The sequence below is a fragment of the Bombina bombina genome, chromosome 1 (assembly GCF_027579735.1).
Source record: "Bombina bombina isolate aBomBom1 chromosome 1, aBomBom1.pri, whole genome shotgun sequence".
NCBI lineage: Eukaryota > Metazoa > Chordata > Amphibia > Anura > Bombinatoridae > Bombina > Bombina bombina.
Window position 1 is genome coordinate 450,042,518 of NC_069499.1, and position 17,483 is coordinate 450,060,000.

At 41.8% G+C, this 17,483-nt stretch overlaps 1 protein-coding gene across 1 annotated transcript in view; it reads left to right on the plus strand.

Annotated features, from left to right (window-relative positions):
* The window catches only part of DYNC1I2 (dynein cytoplasmic 1 intermediate chain 2), a gene marked incomplete in the record, with an annotated part of 278,955 nt that overhangs the window by 240,494 nt on the left and 20,978 nt on the right, over positions 1–17,483 (plus strand). The window contains 1 exon segment of the mRNA XM_053698430.1: positions 943–1,083. Within this exon segment, the coding sequence (XP_053554405.1) occupies positions 943–1,083 (141 nt within the window).

Here is a 17,483-nt window from a genome sequence, read left to right on the forward strand (position 1 = left end):
ACTCAAAAAAAATTATTTTGTGATTCAGATTGAGCATGCAATTTTAAGCAACTTTCTAATTTACTTCCTATTATCAAATTTTCTTCATTATCTTGGGTATCTTTATTTGAAATGCAAGAATGTAAGTTTAGATGCCGGACCATTTTTGGTGAACAACCTGGGTTGTCCTTGCTGATTGGTGGATAAATTCATCCACCAATAAAAAAGTGCTGTCCAGAGTATTGAAACTAAAAAAAAAAGCTTAGATGCCTTCTTTTTCAAATGTTAGCCAAGCGAACAAAGAAAAATTGATACTAGGAGTAAATTAGAAAGTTACTTAAAATTGCATTGCTCTATCTGAATCACAAAAGAAAAAATTTGGGTAAAAGTATGAGTTGGGATACAATAGGCAAGCTATTTCAAGTCAGAAAATAAAGGTGAATGAACTATTGGTAAACAAATTTTTTTTTTATTAATTGCTGTTCTTTTTAAAGTAAAGACTTATTCTTCCCAGGCAGCTGCAGCTTATTTTGGTATGTCCTTGTTTAATTTAAAAGCTAAGCATGAAATACACATGGGTTTCCTTGCAACAAATACTACTGTATTTTACAAATTTGTGATTGCATCAATACAAGCAGCGTTTGGTTCACAGGCTTTTCCTCAGACCTAGGCAATTTTTTGTCTATCAATATTTACCATTTTATGTTTTTTTGATACTGATATGTTACTAAGAGACTGTGCGAGAAAACCACATCTACACCTACTGATAAATCAACTTCTTCATGCTTGAAGAAACCTGTGGGCCTACACTTTTTTTTTCTTTTTTTCTGTGCTGCTTAGTTATTTTGCTGTCCGTAACCTTCTCCAACTAGCTTTTACTTGGCTTAGCTTATGGGCTGCGTTTTTATTGTATATTAAACTTTTTGTATTTTAATTGACACCTACACTTCTTCTCGTCCACAGAATAACAAGCCTTTATATTCGTTTGAAGACAACGCAGACTATGTTTATGATGTAATGTGGTCTCCAAATCATCCTGCTGTCTTTGCTTGTGTAGATGGAGTTGGAAGGCTCGATTTGTGGAATCTTAATAATGACACTGAGGTAAGGACCAGTGCTTGTCTGTAAAATGGACCGAGCAGCTAATTAGCAGGTGCCTTTTAGGTTTGCACATGTGTGGTAATGCTGCTTTTTTCACAATAATGAAAAACTGAATAAATCTTGGCTAAGCATCCCAAAGATCTGCTACAGGCTAATGTTTGACTTCTGGTAAATAAGAATAGATCTGTGGAGTATAGGCCAATAGTGAGCTGTACCTTTTTATCTCATTCTTTGTGTGGGTGTGTGTGTATGTGAACGTTTAATCAATCAGTTTTTTTATCCTTATGCATTATTTTATTTGCTCGATCAGTGTACTTTGTCAAGTTTTATAAGCTTTGTTTATGCATCATTAGTAGGCTCGTCAGGTGTTCCTGTAACATTTACAGCTGGTTGTTTCAAGTCCAAATATACTTCACCTTTACTGTATAAGTTTATCACAGATAGTTAAAAAAAAAAAAAAAAAAAAAAAAAAAAAAGATCCAATCACTTATAAAGTTATTTGTATAGCAATACCACACACAGCTACCTTAGTATTTCATTTCATGGATTTAAAAGGAAACAAATGCATATAACCTTAAAATCTCACCTGTTAGGAAGGCCTGAGGACAGGTTTGCAAACTAGTAGTTTATACCTTTGTGAGCCTTACCCAGACATGACCATGTTTGTTTGACATAGTGAGTAAAAGGTATTGGATAAAGGCTATACATGATAACCAGACAGTGTAGGGTACTCATCAATGTGAGGTTTATAATATATTGGGACAGATTGCAACACATTTTTATTACTCCGTTTTTAATGTGCAGTGTTTTTTTTATGTAACATGTAATTGTTATCTGGATATTCTAGCAGCTGCTGTATATAGTTGATTTCCCACTGGAGATGGTTCCTAATGCCACATGAAACCATTGTAGGCCTCCATCCATCCTATCAAGTGAGGCTATGGTCTTGTGGCAGCAGAATAGCCTGAGCTTCTGATGGTCACCAATAGACTCTTTGGAATCATCTCATGGCTTAGGTGTCCATTCTTCTTGAGAATTGTGTATTGCGCTACAAAAATCCTTGTTTCTTTCATGTAATTAGCAAGAGTCCATGAGCTAGTGACGTATGGGATATACATTCCTACCAGGAGGGGAAAAGTTTCCCAAACCTCAAAATGCCTATAAATACACCCCTCACCACACCCACAAATCAGTTTTACAAACTTTGCCTCCTATGGAGGTGGTGAAGTAAGTTTGTGCTAGATTCTACGTTGATATGCGCTCCGCAGCAGGTTGGAGCCCGGTTTTCCTCTCAGCGTGCAGTGAATGTCAGAGGGATGTGAGGAGAGTATTGCCTATTTGAATTCAATAATCTCCTTCTACGGGGTCTATTTCATAGGTTCTCTGTTATCGGTCGTAGAGATTCATCTCTTACCTCCCTTTTCAGATCGACGATATACTCTTATTTATATACCATTACCTCTGCTGATTTTCATTTCAGTACTGGTTTGGCTTTCTACTACTTGTAGATGAGTGTCCTGGGGTAAGTAAGTCTTATTTTCTGTGACACTCTAAGCTATGGTTGGGCACTTTTTTATAAAGTTCTAAATATATGTATTCAAACATTTATTTGCCTTGACTCAGGATGTTCAACATTCCTTATTTCAGACAGTCAGTTTCATATTTGGGATAATGCATATGAATAAATCAATTTTTTTCACGTCATACGTGTCGCCGGAAGTTGCGTCATTTTTGACGTTCTTTTGCGCCAAAAGTGTCGGCGTTCCGGATGTGGCGTCATTTTTGGCGCCAAAAGCATTTAGGCGCCAAATAATGTGGGCGTCATTTTTGGCGCTAAAAAAAATATGGGCGTCACTATTGTCTCCACATTATTTAAGTCTCATTATTTATTTCTTCTGGTTGCTAGAAGCTTGTTCACTGGCATTTTTTCCCATTCCTGAAACTGTCATTTAAGGAATTTGATCAATTTTGCTTTATATGTTGTTTTTTCTATTACATATTGCAAGATGTCCCACGTTGAAACTGAGTCAGAAGATACTTCTGGAAAATCGCTGGAGCTACCAAAGCTAAGTGTATCTGCTGTAAACTTATGGTATCTGTTCCTCCAGCTGTTGTTTGTACTGTTTGTCATGACAAACTTGTTAATGCAGATATTTCCTTTAGTACTGTTACATTACCTGTTGCTGTTCCGTCAACATCTAATACTCAGAGTGTTCCTGATAACATAAGAGATTTTGTTTCTAAATCCATTAAGAAGGCTATGGCTGTTATTCCTCCTTCTAGTAAACGTAAAAAGTCTTTTAAAACTTCTCATTTTTCAGATGAATTTTTAAATGAACATCATCATTCTGATTCTGATAATGGTTCTTCTGGTTCAGAGGATTCTGTCTCAGAGGTTGATGCTGATAAATCTTCATTTCTCCAACATAGGTGTGTCCGGTCCACGGCGTCATCCTTACTTGTGGGATATTCTCTTCCCCAACAGGAAATGGCAAAGAGCCCAGCAAAGCTGGTCACATGTATCCCTCCTAGGCTCCGCCTACCCCAGTCATTCTCTTTGCCGTTGTACAGGCAACATCTCCACGGAGATGGCTTAGAGTTTTTTAGTGTTTAACTGTAGTTTTTATTATTCAATCAAGAGTTTGTTATTTTAAAATAGTGCTGGTATGTACTTTTTACTCAGAAACAGAAAAGAGATGAAGATTTCTGTTTGTATGAGGAAAATGATTTTAGCACCGTAACTAAAATCCATGGCCTGTTCCACACAGGACTGTTGAGAGCAATTAACTTCAGTTGGGGGAACAGTGTGCAGTCTCTTGCTGCTTGAGGTATGACACATTCTAACAAGGACGATGTAATGCTGGAAGCTGTCATTTTTCCCTATGGGATCCGGTAAAGCCATGTTTATTACGATGGTAATAAGGGCTTCACTAAGGGCTTATTAAGATTGTAGACTTTTCTGGGCTAAATCGATTCAGTTTTAAAACATATTTAGCTTTGAGGAATCATTTTAATCTGGGTATATTGATATTATAAATATCGGCAGGGCACTGTATTAGACACCTTATTTCTCTGGGGCTTTCCATAGCATAAGCAGAGCCTCATTTTCGCGCCGGTGTGGCGCACTTGTTTTTGAGAGGCAGGGCATGCAGTCGCATGTGAGAGGAGCTCTGATACTTAGAAAAGACTTTCTGAAGGCGTCATTTGGTATCGTATTCCCCTTTGGGTTTGGTTGGGTCACAGCAAAGCAGATACCAGGGACTGTAAAGGGGTTAAAGTGTTAAAACGGCTCCGGTTCCGTTATTTTTAAGGGTTAAAGCTTCAAATTTGGTGTGCAATACTTTTAAGGCTTTAAGACACTGTGGTGAAAATTGGTGAATTTTGTACAATTCCTTCTTGTTTTTTCGCAATTGCAGTAATAAAGTGTGTTCAGGTTAAAATTTAAAGTGACAGTAACGGTTTTATCTTAAAAACGTTTTTTGTACTTTATTATCAAGTTTTATGCCTGTTTAACATGTCTGAACTACCAGAATAGACTGTGTTCTGAATGTGGGGAAGCCAGAATTCCTGTTCATTTAAATAAATGTGATTTATGTGATAATGACAATGATGCCCAAGATGATTCCTCAAGTGAGGGGAGTAAGCATGGTACTGCATCATTCCCTCCTTCGTCTACACGAGTCTTGCCCACTCAGGAGGCCCCTAGTACATCTAGCGCGCCAATACTCCTTACTATGCAACAATTAACGGCTGTAATGGATAATTCTGTCAAAAACATTTTAGCCAAAAATGAACCCTTGTCAGCGTAAGCGTGGCTGCTCTGTTTTAGTTACTGAAGAGCATGACGACGCTGATATTAATATCTCTGAAGGGACCCCTAACTCAATCTGAGGGGGCCAGGGAGGTTTTGTCTGAGGGAGAAATTACTGATTCAGGGAACATTTCTCAACAGGCTGAACCTGATGTAATTGCATTTAAATTTAAGTTGGAACATCTCCCGCATTCTGCTTAAGGAGGTATTATCCACTCTGGATGATTGTGAAAAGATTGGTCATCCCAGAGAAACTATGTAAAATGGACAAGTTCCTAGAGGTGCCGGAGCTCCCAGAAGCTTTTCCTATACCCAAGCGGGTGGCGGACATTGTTAATAAGAATGGGAAAGGCCCGGTATTCCTTTCGTCCCATCCCCCCATATTTAAAAAATTGTTTCCTATGGTCGACCCCAGTAAAGGACTTATGGCAGGACAGTCCCCAAGGTCGAGGGAGCGGTTTCTACTTTAAACAAACGCACCACTATACCCCATAGAGGATAGTTGCGCTTTCAAAGATCCTATGGATAAAAAATTAGAAGGTTTGCTTAAAAAGATGTTTGTTCAGCAGGGTTACCTTCTACAACCAATTTTCATGCATTGTCCCTGTCACTACAGCCGCATGCGTCTGGTTTGATGAGCTGATAAAGGCGCTCGATAGTGATTCTCCTCCTTATGAGGAGATTATGGACAGAATCAATGCTCTCAAATTGGCTAATTCTTTCACCCTAGACGCCACTTTGCAATTGGCTAGGTTAGCGGCTAAGAATTCTGGGTTTGCTATTGTGGCGCGCAGAGCGCTTGGTTGAAATCTTGGTCGGCTGATGCGTCTTCCAAGAACAAGCTACTATACATTCCTTTCAAGGGGAAAACGCTGTTTGGCCCTGACTTGAAAGAGATTATCTCGGATATCACTGGGGGTAAGGGCCACGCCCTTCCTCAGGATCGGCCCTTTCAAGGCGAAAAATAGACCTAATTTTCGTCCCTTTCGTAAAAACGGACCAGCCCAAAGTGCTACGTCCTCTAAGCAAGAGGGTAATACTTCTCAAGCCAAGCCAGCTTGGAGACCAATGCAAGGCTGGAACAAGGGAAAGCAGGCCAAGAAACCTGCCACTGCTACCAAGACAGCATGAAATATTGGCCCCCGATCCGGGACCGGATCTGGTGGGGGGCAGACTCTCTCTCTTCGCTCAGGCTTGGGCAAGAGATGTTCTGGATCCTTGGGCGCTAGAAATAGTCTCCCAGGGTTATCTTCTGGAATTCAAGGGACTTCCCCCAAGGGGGAGGTTCCACAGGTCTCAGTTGTCTTCAGACCACATAAAAAGACAGGCGTTCTTACATTGTGTAGAAGACCTGTTAAAAATGGGAGTGATTCATCCTGTTCCACTAAGAGAACAAGGGATGGGGTTCTACTCAATCTGTTCATAGTTCCCAAAAAAGAGGGAACGTTCAGACCAATCTTAGATCTCAAGATCTTAAACAAGTTTCTCAAGGTTCCATCTTTCAAGATGGAAACATTCGAACTATTCTTCCTTCCATCCAGGAGGGTCAATTCATGACCAACGGTGGATTTAAAGGATGCGTATCTACATATCCTATCCACAAGGAACATCATCGGTTCCTAAGGTTCGCATTCCTGGACAAACATTACCAGTTCGTGGCGCTTCCTTTCGGATTAGCCACTGCTCCAAGGATTTTCACAAAGGTACTAGGGTCCCCTTCTAGCGGTGCTTAAGACCAAGGGGCATTGCAGTAGTACCTTACCTGGACGACATTCTGATTCAAGCGTCGTCCCTTCCTCAAGCAAAGGCTCACACGGACATTGTCCTGGCCTTTCTCAGATCTCACGGCTGGAAAGTGAACGTGGAAAAGAGTTCTCTATCCCCGTCAACAAGGGTTCCCTTCTTGGGAACAATTATAGGACTCCTTAGAAATGAGGATCTTTCTAACAGAGGCAAGAAAAACAAAACTTCTAGACTCTTGTCGGATACTTCATTCTGTTCCTCTTCCTTCCATAGCTCAGTGCATGGAAGTGATCGGGTTGATGGTGGCGGCAATGGACATAGTTCCTTTTGCGCGCATTCATCTAAGACCATTACAACTGTGCATGCTCAGTCAGTGAATGGGGACTATACAGACTTGTCTCCGAAGATACAAGTAAATCAGAGGACCAGAGACTCACTCCGTTGGTGGCTGTCCCTGGACAATCTGTCTCAAGGGATGACGTTCCGCAGACCAGAGTGGGTCATTGTCACGCCGACGCCAGTCTGATGGGCTGGGGTGCGGTCTGGGGATCCCTGAAAGCTCAGGGTCTTTGGTCTCGGGAAGAAATCTCTTCTACCGATAAATATTCTGGACATGAGAGCGATATTCAATGCTCTCAAGGCTTGGCCTCAGCTAGCGAGGGCCAAGTTCATACGGTTTCAATCAGACAACATGACAACTGTTGCGTACATCAACCATCAGGGGGGAACAAGGAGTTCCCTAGCGATGGAAGAAGTGACCAAAATCATTCTATGGGCGGAGTCTCACTCCTGCCACCTGTCTGCTATCCACATCCCAGGAGTGGAAAATTGGGAAGCGGATTTTCTGAGTCGTCAGACATTGCATCCGGGGGAGTGGGAACTCCATCCGGAAATCTTTGCCCAAGTCACTCACCTGTGGGGCATTCCAGACATGGATCTGATGGCCTCTCGTCCAGAACTTCAAAGTTCCTTGCTACGGGGCCAGATCCAGGGATCCCAAGGCGGCTCTAGTGGATGCACTAGTAGCACCTTGGACCTTCAAAACTAGCTTATGTGTTCCCGCCATTTCCTCTCATCCCCAGGCTGGTAGCCAGGATCAATCAGGAGAGGGCGTCGGTGATCTTGATAGCTCCTGCGTGGCCACGCAGGACTTGGTATGCAGATCTGGTGAATATGTCATCGGCTCCACTTGGAAGCTACCTTTGAGACGAGACCTTCTTGTTCAGGGTCCGTGTCGAACATCCGAATCTGGTTTCACTCCAGCTGACTGCTTGGAGATTGAACGCTTGATTTTATCGAAGCGAGGATTCTCAGATTCTGTTATCGATACTCTTGTTCAGGCCAGAAAGCCTGTAACTAGAAAGATTTACCATCAAAATTTGGAAAAATATATCTGTTGGTGTGAATCTAAAGGATTCCCTTGGGACAAGGTTAAGATTCCTAGGATTCTATCCTTCCTTCAAGAAGGATTGGAAAAAGGATTATCTGCAAGTTCCCTGAAGGGACAGATTTCTGCCTTGTCGGTTTTACATTCACAAAAAGCTGGCAGCTGTGCCAGATGTTCAAGCCTTTGTTCAGGCTCTGGTTAGAATCAAGCCTGTTTACAAACCTTTGACTCCTCCTTGGAGTCTCAATTTAGTTCTTTCAGTTCTTCAGGGGGTTCCGTTTGAACCCTTACATTCCGTTGATATTAAGTTATTATCTTGGAAAGTTTTGTTTTTAGTTGCGATTTCTTCTTGCTAGAAGAGTCTCAGAATTATCTGCTCTGCAGTGTTCTCCTCCTTATCTGGTGTTCCATGCAGATAAGGTGGTTTTAGTACTAAACCTGGTTTTCTTCAAAAGTTGTTTCTAACAAAAAACATTAACCAGGAGATTATCGTACCTTCTCTGTGTCCAAAACCAGTTTCAAAGAAGGAACGTTTGTTGCACAATTTGGATGTTGTTCTGCGCTCTAAAATTCTATTTAGATGCTACTAAGGATTTTAGACAAACATCTTCCTTGTTTGTTGTTTATTCAGGTAAAAGGAGAGGTCAAAAAGCAACTTCTACCTCTCTCTCTTTTTGGATTAAAAGCATCATCAGATTGGCTTACGAGACTGCCGGACGGCAGCCTCCCGAAAGAATCACAGCTCATTCATAGGGCTGTGGCTTCCACATGGGCCTTCAAGAACGAGGCTTCTGTTGATCAGATATGTAGGGCAGCGACTTGGTCTTCACTGCACACTTTTACCAAATTTTACAAGTTTGATACTTTTGCTTCTTCTGAGGCTATTTTTGGGAGAAAGGTTTTTGCAAGCCGTGGTGCCTTCCATTTAGGTGACCTGATTTGCTCCCTCCCTTCATCCGTGTCCTAACGCTTTGGTATTGGTTCCCACAAGTAAGGATGACGCCGTGGACCGGACACACCTATGTTGGAGAAAACAGAATTTATGTTTTACCTGATAAATTTATTTCTCCAACGGTGTGTCCGGTCACGGCCCGCCCTGGTTTTTTAATCAGGTCTGATAATTTATTTTTCTTTAACTACAGTCACCACGGTACCATATGGTTTCTCCTATGCAAATATTCCTCCTTAACGTCGGTCGAATGACTGGGGTAGGCGGAGCCTAGGAGGGATCATGTGACCAGCTTTGCTGGGCTCTTTGCCATTTCCTGTTGGGGAAGAGAATATCCCACAAGTAAGGATGACGCGTGGACCGGACACACCGTTGGAGAAAGAAATTTATCAGGTAAACATAAATTCTGTTATTTATTTAAAATGGAATTTATTCGTTCTTTACTTAAAGAAGTCCTAATTGCATTAGAAATTGAGGATTCTGGTCCTCTTGATACTAAATCTAAACGTTTAGATAAGGTTTTTAAATCTCCTGTAGTTATTCCAGAAGTTTTTCCTGTCCCTGGTGCTATTTCTGAAGTAATTTCCAGGGAATGGAATAATTTGGGTAATTCATTTACTCCTTCTAAACATTTTAAGCAATTATATCCTGTGCCATCTGACAGATTAGAGTTTTGGGACAAAATCCCTAAGGTTGATGGGGCTGTCTCTACTCTTGCTAAGCGTACTTCTATTCCTACGGCAGATGGTACTTCCTTTAAGGATCCTTTAGATAGGAAAATTGAATCCTTTCTAAGAAAAGCTTACTTGTGTTCAGGTAATCTTCTTAGACCTGCTATATCTTTAGCGGATGTTGCTGCAGCTTCAACTTTTTGGTTAGAAGCTTTAGCGCAACAAGTAACAGATCATAATTCTCATAGCATTATTATTCTTCTTCAACATGCTAATAATTTTATTTGTGATGCCATCTTTGATATCATTAGAGTTGATGGTAGGTATATGTCTCTAGCTATTTTAGCTAGAAGAGCTTTATGGCTTAAAACTTGGAATGCTGATATGTCTTCTAAGTCTACTCTGCTTTCCCTTTCTTTCCAGGGTAATAAATTGTTTGGTTCTCAGTTGGATTCTATTATCTCAACTGTTACTGGAGGGAAAGGAACTTTTTTACCACAGGATAAAAAATCTAAAGGTTAATTTAGGTCTAATAATCGTTTTCGTTCCTTTCGTCACAACCAGGAACAAAAACCTGATCCTTCATCCTCAGGAGCGGTATCAGTTTGAAAACCATCTCCAGTCTGGAATAAATCCAAGCCTTTTAGAAAATCAAAGCCAGCTCCTAAGTCCACATGAAGGTGCGGCCCTCATTCCAGCTCAGCTGGTAGGGGGCAGATTACGTTTTTTCAAAGAAATTTGGATCAATTCCGTTCACAATCTTTGGATTCAGAACATTGTTTCAGAAGGGTACAGAATTGGCTTCAAGATAAGGCCTCCTGCAAAGAGATTTTTTTCTTTCCCGTGTCCCAGTAAACCCAGCGAAGGCTCAAGCATTTCTGAAATGTGTTTCAGATCTAGAGTTGGCTGGAGTAATTATGCCAGTTCCAGTTCTGGAACAGGGACTGGGGTTTTATTCAAATCTCTTCATTGTACCAAAGAAGGAGAATTCCTTCAGACCAGTTCTGGATCTAAAAATATTGAATAGTTATGTAAGGATACCAACATTCAAAATGGTAACTGTAAGGACTATCCTGCCTTTTGTTCAGCAAGGGCATTATATGTCTACAATAGATTTACAGGATGCATATCTGCATATTCCGATTCATCCAGATCACTATCAGTTTCTGAGATTCTCTTTCCTAGACAAGCATTACCAGTTTGTGGCTCTGCCGTTTGGCCTAGCTACAGCTCCAAGAATTTTTACGAAGGTTCTCGGTGCCCTTCTGTCTGTAATCAGAGAACAGGGTATTGTGGTATTTCCTTATTTGGACGATATCTTGGTACTTGCTCAGTCTTCACATTTAGCAGAATCTCATACGAATCGACTTGTGTTGTTTCTTCAACATCATGGTTGGAGGATCAATTTACCAAAAAGTTCATTGATTCCTCAGACACAGGTAACCTTTCTCCAACATAGGTGTGTCCGGTCCACGGCGTCATCCTTACTTGTGGGATATTCTCTTCCCCAACAGGAAATGGCAAAGAGCCCAGCAAAGCTGGTCACATGATCCCTCCTAGGCTCCGCCTTCCCCAGTCATTCTCTTTGCCGTTGTACAGGCAACATCTCCACGGAGATGGCTTAGAGTTTTTTGGTGTTTAAATGTAGTTTTTATTCTTCAATCAAGAGTTTGTTATTTTTAAATAGTGCTGGTATGTACTATTTACTCTGAAACAGGAAAGAGATGAAGATTTCTGTTTGTAAGAGGAAAATGATTTTAGCAACCGTTACTAAAATCGATGGCTGTTTCCACACAGGACTGTTGAGAGGAATTAACTTCAGTTGGGGGAAACAGTGAGCAGACTTTTGCTGCTTGAGGTATGACACATTTCTAACAAGACTCGGTAATGCTGGAAGCTGTCATTTTCCCTATGGGAACCGGTAAGCCATTTTCTTAGTTTAAGTAAAAGAATAAAGGGCTTCATTAGGGCTTAAAAAACTGGTAGACATTTTTCTGGGCTAAAACGATTACTTTACTAAGTATATTTGGCAGATTATTACTTTTAATAGTTGTTAAATCTTGGGGATTGTTTTAATAAAAACGGCAGGCACTGTATTGGACACCTTTTTCACTGGGGGCCTTTTCTAGTCATAGACAGAGCCTCATTTTCGCGCCTTTAATGCGCAGTTGTTTTTGGAAAGCATGGCATGCAGATGCATGTGTGAGGAGCTAAGAACCACTGAAAAAGCTTATAGAAGGCATCATTTGGTATCGTATTCCCCTCTGGGCTTGGTTGGGTCTCAGCAAAGCAGATACCTGGGACTGTATAGGGGTTAATTGTAAAAACGGCTCCGGTTCCGTTATTTTAAGGGTTAAAGCTTTCAAATTTGGTGTGCAATACTTTTAAGGCTTTAAGTTACTGTGGTGAAATTTTGGTGAAATTTGAACAATTCCTTCATACTTTTTCACATATTCAGTAATAAAGTGTGTTCAGTTTAAAATTTAAAGGGACAGTAACGGTTTTATTGTAAAACGTTTTTTGTGCTTTGTTGACAAGTTTAAGCCTGTTTAACATGTCTGAACCATCAGATAACGATGTTCTATATGTATGAAAGCCAATGTGTCTCCCCATTTAAATATATGTGATATATTTGTGTCATAATGTCCAAACAAAGTAGGGATAATAATGCCATAGATATGATATTGCCCAAGATGATTCCTCTAATGAGGGGAGTAAGCATGGTACTGCATCATCCCCTTCTGTGTCTACACCAGTTTTGCCCACACAAGAGGCCCCTAGTACATCTAGTGCGCCAATACTTATTACCATACAAATTAATGGCTGTAATGGATAATTCTATTGCATGCATTTTTTTCCAAAATGCCTACTTATCAGAGAAAGCGTGATTGCTCTGTTTTAAACACTGAAGAGCATGAGGACGCTGATGATAATGGTTCTGACATACCCTCACACCTATCTGAAGGGGCCAGGAGGGAGGTTTTGTCTGAGGGAGAAATTTCAGATTCAGGGAAAATTTCTCAACAAGCAGAACCTGATATTGTAACTTTTAAATTTAAATTTCAACATCTCCACGCACTACTTAAGGAGGTATTATCTACTCTGGATGATTGTGACAATTTGGTCATTCCAGAGAAATTAGGTAAGATGGACAAGTTCCTAGAGGTTCCAGTGCCCCCCGATGTTTTTCCTATACCCAAGCGGGTGGCGGACATAGTAAATAAGGAGTGGGAAAGGCCCGGCATACCCTTTGTCCTCCCCCTATATTTAAGAAATTAGTTCCTATGGTCGACCCCAGAAAGGACTTATAGCATACAGTCCCCAAGGTCGAGGGGGCGGTTTCTACTCTAAACAAACGCACTTCTATTCCTATAGAAGATAGTTGTACTTTCAAGATCCTATGGATTAAAGGTTAGAGGGTTTGCTTAAAAAGATGTTTCTTCAGCAAGGTTACCTTCTACAACCAATTTCATGCATTGTTCCTGTCACTACAGCTGCGTGTTTCTGGTTCGAAGAACTAGAAAAGTCGCTTAATAAAGAATCTTCGTACGAGGAGGTTTTGGACAGAGTTCAAGCTCTTAAATTGGCTAACTCTTTTTTATTTTAGATGCCGCTTTGCAATTAGCTAGATTAGCGGCGAATAATTCAGGGTTTGCTATCGTGGCGCGCAGAGCGCTTTTGCTTAACATCCCTTTCAAGGGTAAAACACTGTTTGGCCCTGACTTGAAAGAGATTATTTCAGGCATCACTGGGGGAAAGGGCCACGCCCTTCCTCTGGATAGGTCTTTTAAGGCTAAAAAGAAGCCAAATTTTCGTCCCTTTCGCAGAAACGGACCAGCCTCAAATTCTACACCCTCTAAGCAAGAGGGTAATACTTCTCAAACCAAGCCAGCCTGGAGGCCGATGCAAGGCTGGAACAAGGGTAAGCAGGCCAAGTCACTTGCCACTGCTACCAAAACAGCATGAAGTGTTGGCCCCCGATCTGGGAAGGATCTGGTGGGGGGCAGACTTTCTCTCTTTGCTCAGGCTGGGGCAAGAGATGTTCAGGATCCTTGGGCGCTAGAAATAGTTTCTCAAGGTTATCTCCTGGAATTCAGGGAACTACTCCCAAGGGGAAGGTTCCACGGGTCTCAATTATCTTCGAACAGGCATTCTTACACTGTGTAGAAGACCTGTCAAGCATGGGAGTGATTCATCCTGTTCCATTAGGAGAACAAGGGATGGGTTTTTACTCCAACCTGTTAATAATTCCCAAAAAAGAGGGAACATTCAGACCTATTTTAGATCTCAAGATTCTAAACAAGTTTCTAAGGGTTTCATCATTCAAAATGGAAACCATTCGAACGATCCTTCCTACCATCCAGGAAGGTCAATTCATGACCACGGTGGACTTAAAGGATGCGTACCTACGTATTCCTATCCACAAGGAACATTTTCGGTTCCTAAGGTTCGCCTTTCTGGACAAGCATTACCTGTGGCACTTCCATTCGGATTAGCCACTGCTCCAAGGATTTTCACAAGGGTACTAGGGTCCCTTCTAGCGGTGCTAAGACCAAGGGGCATTGCAGTAGTACCTTACTTGGACGACCTCCTGATTCAAGTGTCGTCTCTGTCAAAAGCAAGGGCTCATACGGACATTGTCCTAGCCTTTCTCAGATCTCACAGGTGGAAAGTGAACATAGAAAAAAGTTCTCTGTCCCCGTCAACAAGAGTTCCCTTCTTGGGAACAATAATAGTTTCCTTAGAAATGAAGGTTTTTCTGACAGAGGCCAGAAAATCAAAACTTCTAAGCTCTTGTCAGGTACTTCATTCTGTTCTTCTTCCTTCCATAGCGCAGTCCATGGAAGTAATAGGGTTGATGGTTGCGGCAATGGACATAGTTCCTTTTGCACGAATTCATCTAAGACCATTGCACCTGGGCATGCTCAGACTGTGGAATGGGGATTATACAGACTTGTCTCCGACGATACAAGTAGATCAAATAACCAGAGATTCACTCCGTTGGTGGCTGACCCTGGACAACCTGTCACAGGGAATGAGCTTCCGCAGACCAGAATAGGTCATTGTCACGACCGACGCCAGTCTGGTGGGCTGGGGCGCGGTCTGGGAACCCCTGAAAACTCAGGGTCTATGGTTTCGGGAAGACTCTCTTCTCCCGATAAACATAATGGAACTGAGAGCGATATTCAATGCTCTCAAGGCTTGGCCTCGACTAGCAAAGGCCAAATTCATAAGGTTTCAATCAGTCATCATGACGACTGTTACATATATCAACCATCAGGGGGTAACAAGGAGTTCCCTGGCGATGGAGGAGCATCCGGGGGAGTGGGAACTCCATCTGGAAATCTTTGCCCAAATAACTCAATTATGGGGCATTCCAGACTTGGTTCTGATGGCCTCTCGTCAGAACTTCATGGTCCCTTGTTACGGGTCCAAATCCAGGGATCCCAAGGCGACTCTATTGGATACAATAGTAGCACCTTGGATCTTCAACCTAGCTTATGTATTCCCACCGTTTCCTCTCATTCCCAGGCTGGTAGCCAGGATCAATCTGGAGAGGGCTTCGGTGACCTTGATAGTTCCTGTGTGGCCACGCAGGACTTGGTATGCAGACCTGGTGAATGTGTCATCGGCTCCACCATGGAAGCTACCTTTGAGACAGGACCTTCTTATTCAGGGTCCATTCGAACATCCGAATCTGGTTTTCCTCCAACTGACTGCTTGGAGTTTGAACGCTTGATTTTATCAAAGCGTGGGTTTTCAGATTCTGTAATAGATACTCTTATTCAGGCTAGAAAGCCTGTAACTAGAAAAATTTACCATAATATATGGAAAAAATATATCTGTTGGTGTGAATCTAAAGGATTCCCATGGAACAAGATAAAAATTCCTAAGATTCTTTCCTTTCTACAAGAAGGTTTGGAGAAAGGATTTTCTGCGAGTTCTCTGAAGGGACAGATCTCTGCTTTATCTGTTTTACTTCACAAAAGGCTGGCAGCTGTGCCAGACGTTTAAGCGTTTGTTCAGGCTCTGGTTAGTATCAAGCCTGTTTACAGACCTTTGACTCTTCCCTGGAGTCTTAATCTAGTTCTTTCAGTTCTTCAAGGGGTTCCGTTTGAACCCTTACATTCCATAGATATTAAGTTATTATCTTGGAAAGTTTTGTTTTAGGTTGCAATTTCTTCTGCTAGAAGAGTTTCTGAGTTATCTGCTCTGCAGTGTTCTCCGCCCTATCTGGTCCATGCAGATAAGGTGGTTTTTACGTACTGAGCCTGGTTTTCTTCCGAAGGTTGTTTCCAACAAAAATATTTACCAGGAGATAGTTGTACCTTCTTTGTGTCCGAATCCAGTTTCATAGAAGGAACGTTTGTTACACAATTTGGACGTTGTCCGTGCTCTAAAATTCTATTTAGATGCTACAAAGGATTTCAGACAAACATCTTCCTTGTTTGTTGTTTATTCTGGTAAAAGGAGAGGTCAAAAAGCAACTTCTACCTCTCTATCTTTTTGGCTTAAAAGCATCATCAGATTGGCTTATGAGACTGCCGGACGGCAGCCTCCTGAAAGAATCACAGCTCATTCCACTAGGGCCGTGGCTTCAACATGGGCCTTTAAGAACGAGGCTTCTGTTGATCAGATATGTAAGGCAGCGACTTGGTCTTCACTGCACACTTTTACCAAATTTTACAAATTTGATACTTTTGCTTCTTCTGAGGCTATTTTTGGGAGAAAGGTTTTGCAAACCGTGGTGCCTTCCATCTAGGTGACCTGATTTGCTCCCTCCCATCATCCGTGTCCTAAAGCTTTGGTATTGGTTCCCACAAGTAAGGATGACGCCGTGGACCGGACACACCTATGTTGGAGAAAACAGAATTTATGTTTACCTGATAAATTCTGTTTTCTCCAACATAGGTGTGTCCGGTCCACGGCCCGCCCTGGTTTTTTTAATCAGGTCTGATGATTTATTTTCTTTAACTACAGTCACCACGGTATCATATGATTTCTCCTATGCAAATATTCCTCCTTTACGTCGGTCGAATGACTGGGGAAGGCGGAGCCTAGGAGGGATCATGTGACCAGCTTTGCTGGGCTCTTTGCCATTTCCTGTTGGGGAAGAGAATATCCCACAAGTAAGGATGACGCCGTGGACCGGACACACCGTTGGAGAAAGCAATTTATCAGGTAAACATAAATTCTGTTTTTTAGGTTTCCAGATAGATTGTGTCCATGACTCTATCTTTGACAGACAAGAGACGTCTAAAATTGATATCAGCTTGTCGAAACCTTCAGTCACAATCATTCCCTTCGGTAGCCTTATGCATGGAAATTCTCGGTCTTATGACTGCTGCATCGGACGCGATCTCCTTTGCTCATTTTCACATGCGGCCTCTTCAGCTCTGTATGCTGAACCAGTGGTGCAGGGATTACACAAAGATATCTCAATTAATATCTTTAAAACCGATTGTACGACACTCTCTGACGTGGTGGACAGATCACCATCGTTTAGTTCAGGGGGCTTCTTTTGTTCTTCCGACCTGGACTGTAATTTCAACAGATGCAAGTCTTACAGGTTGGGGAGCTGTGTGGGGGTCTCTGACAGCACAAAGGGTTTGGGAATCTCAGGAGGTGAGATTACCGATCAATATTTTGGAACTCCGTGCAATTTTCAGAGCTCTTCAGTCTTGGCCTCTTCTAAAGAGAGAATCGTTCATTTGTTTTCAGACAGACAATGTCACAACTGTGGCATACATCAATCATCAAGGAGGGACTCACAGTCCTCTGGCTATGAAAGAAGTATCTCGAATTCTGGTACAGCTCCTGTCTAGTTTCTGCGGTTCATAT